Source organism: Gekko japonicus, unplaced genomic scaffold (assembly GCF_001447785.1).
Source record: "Gekko japonicus isolate JY-2015 unplaced genomic scaffold, Gekko_japonicus_V1.1 scaffold3752, whole genome shotgun sequence".
Lineage (NCBI taxonomy): Eukaryota > Metazoa > Chordata > Lepidosauria > Squamata > Gekkonidae > Gekko > Gekko japonicus.
This window is the reverse complement of record NW_015167654.1, coordinates 86,195-93,323: the sequence shown is the minus strand read 5'-3', so window position 1 is coordinate 93,323 and position 7,129 is coordinate 86,195. Positions and strand designations below refer to the sequence as shown.

Below are 7,129 nucleotides of genomic sequence, written 5' to 3'. Positions count from 1 at the left end.
TCTGTGTCCCTCTATTGTTATCTTCTACCAGTGGGTGAAGACTTTTTTGTTTCGTTTGGCATACCCCAATAGCTGCGGTGGGCTCAAGTGGTTAAGACGCTGAACTGCAGGCTGTGGAAGGTCAGTAGTTCAGCAGTTCGAGACCCGGGTGCCGCATGACGGAATGAGCTCCCGTCTCTAGTTCCAGCTCCTGCCAACCTCGCAGTTCGAAAGCAAGAAATTGCAAGTACATAAATAGGTACCACTTCGGTGGGAAGGTAACAGCGTTCCGTGCGCCTTGGTGTTTAGTCATGCCGGCCACATGACCACGGAAACATCTCCGGACAGCGCTGACTCTTCGGCTTTGAAACGGAGATGAGCACCGCAACCCTAGAGTCGGATTCGACTGACTTTTGAGCAGGGGAACCTTTACCTTTTAATAACTATTATTGGCTTCCTCCCTGGTTTTTGGTGTTATGTATGTTTATATGTTTTAATTGAATTATTGTATAATCTGCCTTATGTTAAATGTTTTTAATGTTGAAATGTATTAATAGTTCATGTTCACTGCCTTGGGAGACCTTATTTGGTTGGGAAAATGGCCTGGAAATGTTTTAAATAAATAAATCCAGACAAGACTGAGATACTGGAAACTTTTGACTGGTTTAAAATGAGGTGGCCAGGTTATTGGCAGGTGCAGAGTGCAGGAATCGGCCCACCTTTCTACTGAAAAATCTTCATGGGCTGCCTCCATTGCTGGACACAACTCTAAATATGTCACCCTTAGCCTTTAAAGCTCTATGTGGGTTCTGGACAGCATGCCTGAACAGCCACCTCCTCATGTACTGTCCAACCAGCTGGTTAAGATCCTTTCCTCGTGCTGCGCTCTCTTTAGTCCTGCCTCCAGAGGGGAGGTGCAAACAACCAGAATGATCTGTCACACTCTACAAATCACACTTGAGACTACTGGCTTCTTATACAGTTCTGCTAAGTTACAACCAAAAATGATACATATAACAAATGTTTTTGCCACCATTCATAAATGACATCTGCACCAGTTGAATAGTGACCTAATAGTCCTTGAAAGGACAAGTCTCTCTTCAGATTGATAAGGTCACCCTTCATGCAGAGGAGAATTTCCAGAAGAAAGCACGCAGCAGACGGCATGAGCTCAAGACTAGCCGTAGCGCGAACCAAAGGAGCGGTGATGGCACACCTAGGTTGCTTTGACGTTTCTTAGGGCTTCGTCAGGCCACTTTCCTTAGTGAAGGAGCTCAACCCAGCTCTGGCAAGATTCAAAATGACATGAAATCTATCAGTATGTTCCAAGTAGTCAAATGGGGGTGGTGGTGTCACTGAAGATGTAGTATGCACACTTTATAGTTAGTGGGGGGGGGGGTCAAACAGGATAACAGGAAGTGCAACATATCCATTGTCTAACAGGTCACACGAGGTCATGGATGATGCAGCAAATTTATTTTCTAAATATCAGATAGGGTCAGTGGAGAGGAAATATATAATTTACTATTTACAACAAGGTCAAATGGAAGTCTTTAATGAGAAAGGGTTCCTAGAGGCCACTGGGATTACATGACATCATTTGCTGAAATTTCTAATTAGCATTGAGGTTACTATAGGTCATTGGGGTTACTTGAGGTCATTCTTCAAAATTTCCAGTTAGTCCAGGGGTTACTATAGGTCATTGGGGTTACTTGAGGTCATTTGTTGAAAGTTCTGATTAGCATTGGGGTTACTATAGGTCATTGGGGTTACTTGAGGTCATTCTTCAAAATTTCCAGTTAGTCCAGGGGTTACTATAGGTCACTGGGGTTACTTGAGGTCATTCTCCAAAATTTCCAGTTAGTCCAGGGGTTACTATAGGTCATTGGGGTTACTTGAGGTCATTCTCCAAAACTTTCAGTTAGTCCAGGGGTTACTATAGTTCATTGAGGTTACTTGAGGTCATTCTTCAAAATTTCCAGTTAGTCCAGGGGTTACTATAGGTCACTGGGGTTACTTGAGGTCATTCTCCAAAATTCCGTTAGTCCAGGGGTTACTATAGGTCATTGGGGTCACTTGAGGCCATTCTCCAAAAATTACAATTAGTCTAGGGGTTACTATAGGTTACTGGGGTCACATGAGGTCACTCACCAAACGTTCTAATTAGTGTTGGGGTTACTATAAGTCATTGGGGTTATGCGAGGTCATTCTCCAAATTTTCCAGTTAGTCTAGGGATTACTATAGATTATTGGGGGTTACTGAAGATCATTGCCAGACATCTCCAATTAGTGCTGGAGTTACTAAAGAAGAAGAGATTGGATTTATACCCTGCCCTTCAGTCGGGAGTCTCAGAACAGCTTACAAACTCATTAGACACCCTGTGAGGTAGGTGGGGCTGAGAGCGCTCTTGAGAGAACAGCTCTGACAGAACTATGGCTTGCCCAAGATCATCCAGCAGCTGCAAGTGGCAGAGAGGAGAATCAAACCCAGTTCTCCCAGATTAGAGTCCACACACTTAACCACTACACCAAACTGGCTCTATAAGTCACTGGGGTTTCTTGAGGTCACCCTATGTAGTTTCCAGTTAGTTCAGACATTAGTTACTGGAGGTCACTGGGTTACTTGAAGTCATGCTACAAATGTCTGATAAGGCTTGGATCAGCGGCATCACTCTAGGTTGCTGAAGAGGCCGCCCACACCTTTTTGTAATTAAGTGTTGTAAGGATCGAATGGGGCCATGTGGGGGCTAGACTGCCACTGAATTATTCAGTTGTGTAATTAATGCTCACGTCATAGTTATTGTGATCAACATACAGACTGCCGGCTGCATGCAAAACCATTATCGTGCAACTTGGCCAAGGCTGGGCTGACACCCCGCCCCCCCAGGGAAAGTCTTGCCATGATCCATGGAAATTACCACCTCTCTGCTGAGACCTTCATCCCCTCAACTTCTCCCTGCATCAGAGATGCAAGAATGTTTCTCTCCCCCCCGCCCGAGACTTTTCCAGGTATTTGTGCATGCAAACCTCTGGGGAATACCAGAAATTTTGCTACTGTATCCCAGGAGCTTCTAAACCCAAGTCCTGGGGGTACAGTTTTCCTAGGTGGTTGGAACACTGCATCTCAGGCCAGCAGCCAGAGGGCACTGGCACAGCGCAGCTCACTCAAGTCCAGTGAAAAGCGCAAGAGACCACTGGCACCTTAAAGATTAACAAAATCTGTGGCAGGGTATAAAGCTTTTGTGAGTCACTGCTCACGTCTTCAGTGACTCATGAAAGGTCATACCTTGGCACAGATTTTGTTAAGGTGCTACTGGAGTCTTGCTCTTTTGTACTGCTACAGACTAACATGGCCACCCATCTGGAGTCAAGTCCAGTGAACATGGCTTACCTGTCTGAGTGGTGCACCTCCAGACTGAGGAAAGACATCAACTGCACAAGGCAGACTAGACAGGACTTCTTTCCGGCTGTCATCATCACAATTGACCACATTTATGGGGAGAACACTGCACACAATACTCCCCCATCACCATTTTGGCTGAAAAGGGCAAAGGGCAGATGCTTCTATGTATTCCACTGTTGCATTTAGCATGCTCTCCCTGTATATGTGGTCAAATGTAATGACTGAAAAGGACCAGAAACACAGTAAGGTGGCTTTGCAGGAATAAGAATCTGGCAATCTTCAAAGCAGCCAATGATTTGGGCTTTTTAGCCAGCATGTTGGTTTGGGGCTGCTAAACGTTAAAAACCTTCATCCTGAAGACGCTGTGTGGAAATCCATCCCACGGATTTAAAATCTGAATCAACATTCACGTCTAGGCAGTTGGTGCAATCAGTGACAGCCAGCCTTGAATGATCACCAGCCCTGACACGTGACTGACTTCACTATATGGTCTGCTGGCAAACACAAAAGGTACATTTCTATTTTTCTCCCTCACTTGTCACCCGAGGTGTTCTTGGGGAAAACTGGGAGCCTGTAGGTAGCATACGCCGGGACATTCTGGGGGCTATTGGGGGCACACGCTTACTCCAAGTTTCAATTTTGCTGGCCAAGTTTTATTTGTTTCTTTGTTTAAACAGGGGAGCCAATGATACATAAGAGTTTCCCAAAACAAAATGAAAACGAAAATACCCCCAGAAGATAAAAACAAACTGTCAGAAGACTGAGATGCTACATGCTACATTTAAACTAATCATACTCATGCGTGCTTTGGAAACAGGTGTGGGTATCATTCATTAAAAACATACAGTAAAAACAAAATGCCTGACCGTACAGAACTTTTAACCTACAGTAATGTTGTACCTTAATTTTGTTTCCATGCACACAACTAACATTACAAAAATTGTTGTTTGGTTTTTTTTGTTAAATTAAACACAATTAAGACTTCTAGGAGCATTTCATAGTAAAACAATTCCTAATTTCTTTGTAGAGATCAAGCACCTCCAAATTGCAAATTCCTATACACAGTGAGTGCCTTACTTGAAGTGAAATCTTTTTTTAAAAAGAAAAGAAAAGAAAAACCCTCACATGGATCACCTCAGAATAAGGGGATGTTATTTCATCTCTATTTCAGCTATGTAGGCAATAAACCATAGTGCTAAAAGTACTCTTTTTTAAAATCTGTAAAGCAAGTTCCAAAAAAATTTAAAGTTGACTTTCTATCATTACAGAAAATATAATTTGCTAAAATAAATTAAAAATGCTGCATATTAACATTTCCACTATAAAGAATGCATACCAGAATATTTATAAATATTGAATGATTTTCTTTCTCCATAATACCACTTACTACAATAATGCTGGCTAAATAGAAGTGCATTATGAAAAGCACTAAGGGTAGTTAATGGTTTGCCACATACTGCTGTTACCTTGAGGTAGATAACACATGCGTACCATTCGTTTTCAGTTGCTGCTGGTATCATGTGTCTAAGAAATGTGTACAGTATGAAAAATTCTAAAATACATATGAATGAAAATTGTTTCAGGGAAAAAAATAGATATTTTCATGCAAATATGTATAGTCTCACTGTATAATTTTCAAGGCAAGATTCTTATTCCTCCTCTGCAAAACATGGACACTTGCTTCAAACTGAGTGTTTCTACTTGGTTTTAGTGCATTTTCGTGTTTGTTTTTTCTTCTTCTTCCTGCAATTTGCATTGTTTTGCCCTGTTCTTTACTACCTTTGTGTGCAAACGACATGCCAGTTTTTAAAAAAATTGTCATGTAAAGAAAGCAATTCTGGTTTGTAAAAACAATGGTAAACAGAAAACTAAGGAAATCCATACCAAAGTTACATCATCTGATTTCAAGTAAAAAAAATTACTTACAATAAAAAAACACACATTTCATGAGTACAAAAAGAAATGTCTGCTGTTGTTTTTTTTTAGTTTAGGTGTTTCAGAATGCTGCTGTACGTCTTATGGGGAATCTGAGGAGATGATTTCATAGCAGAAGGCGTTAACGTGGCCTGTATTGATTTAAGTGGGGAGCCAACAGGGCTGTGAAACTGGGGGATGCCTATAGCTTCGAGGTGCTTGTTAAAAAGAAATTCCCCGCTATTACTAATGAAGCTTCCTTCTCTGTCCTTCTCCTCAAGCTTCCCATCTTCAACTGGCTCAGCTTCCAGCACTTCAGCATCCTCCTTCTTGCTAAAAAACCTGTCCAGGTAACTGGTGTAGGTGTTCTCCTTCTCTATCTGCTCGTCCTTCCTGACTTCGCAACAAAACTGGCCTATGAGAAAACACTCCTCCCCCCCGCTCACCAGCTGACTATCCCAGGAGGTCTGGTACAGAGCTTCTAACTGCGCCAAGTTGGCCATGCCTTTTTCTTGCTTCTCTCTACTTACTGACTTTGATATGCCTTTCGATTCTAGGTGGGACACTGAACTATTCAAGTCGTTTAATTTATCCACTTCAGTCGACTCGTGCTGCAAGCTAAGCTGGATGGTTCCTGCTATGAACGAATCAAAGTCAAACCCCTGATGCTTTTCTCTCTCCTTTTCAGCAAGCTGCTGGGAGGCCTCCTCAAGTGCTATCTGGGCCTTCACCAAGCCATTCCTTTCACATTTGGACTTGCCTTTCTTGTCTGACTTCTCTTTACTTTGCTCCTTCCAGTTAGAAAGATCTATTATAAGCTTGGGTTCATAATAATGGTTCACTTCACTCTCTCTCCAAACTAAATTATCTAGGTAGGAAGTAGACCTCATTTTGTAATTACAGGTGTGGCTACATTCCAGATCACAATACTTGTTTTCATGGTGATCTGGATATGGCCAACAAGGCTCAGTAGAGAAGTGGGTATCAAAAGCCGGATCCTCCAGATACTTCTCACGGTCGCCATCCAAATATTTGCGAGGATCTACTTGAACTTCTTCCTCATCAGTCCCATCGGAAAGAGCTCTTGGGTCACGCTGAACTTCATCAGCTTCAAAGTTGTTATGGATAGGCCAGTCGTGGTCTGAAAACTGACTTTCGTGGTATCTGCAATAATTAATTAATTAATTAACTGAATAGCAGTCTTCTGCTTGCTTACATGTTACAAAGTCAACAAGAGAGGAGAAAGGATTTCAATTCAGACCTAACTGCTGAACTGAGTTTTATCCTACAGGACTATGGTTTCAGGTTAGTACTCACAGAGTCCCTTTTCCCAAACATCTGTCAGCACTTGTCCTTCAGAGTTATTTAGTGAAAGTTTCCACAATGCCTAATCTGTGCAGGTTCATTTTATTGGCTTTTCTATCAATTTCATTAAGCATTCACTGCAAGCATTCCCTAGTGGGACATTTCCTTCCTGTTTACAACAAACCACTCTCTCGGCACACCAGCTTTTAATACAGACAACCCTCTATTTCTGGCTAAACATGGAGTACCAGGTAACCAGGGCAGTACATAAAAATGCTAATCATCCCACTAAGCACTTAACTACATAATATATGAGTCACACACACACTTTTTCTCTTTAAATAGAAACCATTTTGTGTTTGGGATAGAATATGCATCTGTACTAATGACCGATTAAGGAGCAACGTCATAAAGTAAATGCATTGCATAGAGGTCATTATGGATTGTTTAAAATGCTAACCCGACTGAATTTATGTTAAGGATACCATGAACCTCAAAGCACGCAGATTCCATTTCTCCTACTCATGG

The 7,129-nt window shown here is 42.0% G+C and overlaps 1 protein-coding gene across 2 annotated transcripts in view; it reads right to left on the bottom strand.

The window, feature by feature from the left end:
• Window positions 1-4,012: 4,012 nt before the first annotated feature.
• Window positions 4,013-7,129, bottom strand: part of MAPK6 (mitogen-activated protein kinase 6) — a 58,311-nt gene continuing 55,194 nt past the window's right edge. For both annotated transcript variants that reach the window (XM_015414097.1, XM_015414098.1), the window contains one exon: window positions 4,013-6,460. In XM_015414097.1, coding sequence (XP_015269583.1) covers window positions 5,365-6,460 — 1,096 coding nt within the window. In that variant the 3' untranslated portion in view covers window positions 4,013-5,364. The remainder of the gene's footprint in view (window positions 6,461-7,129) is intronic.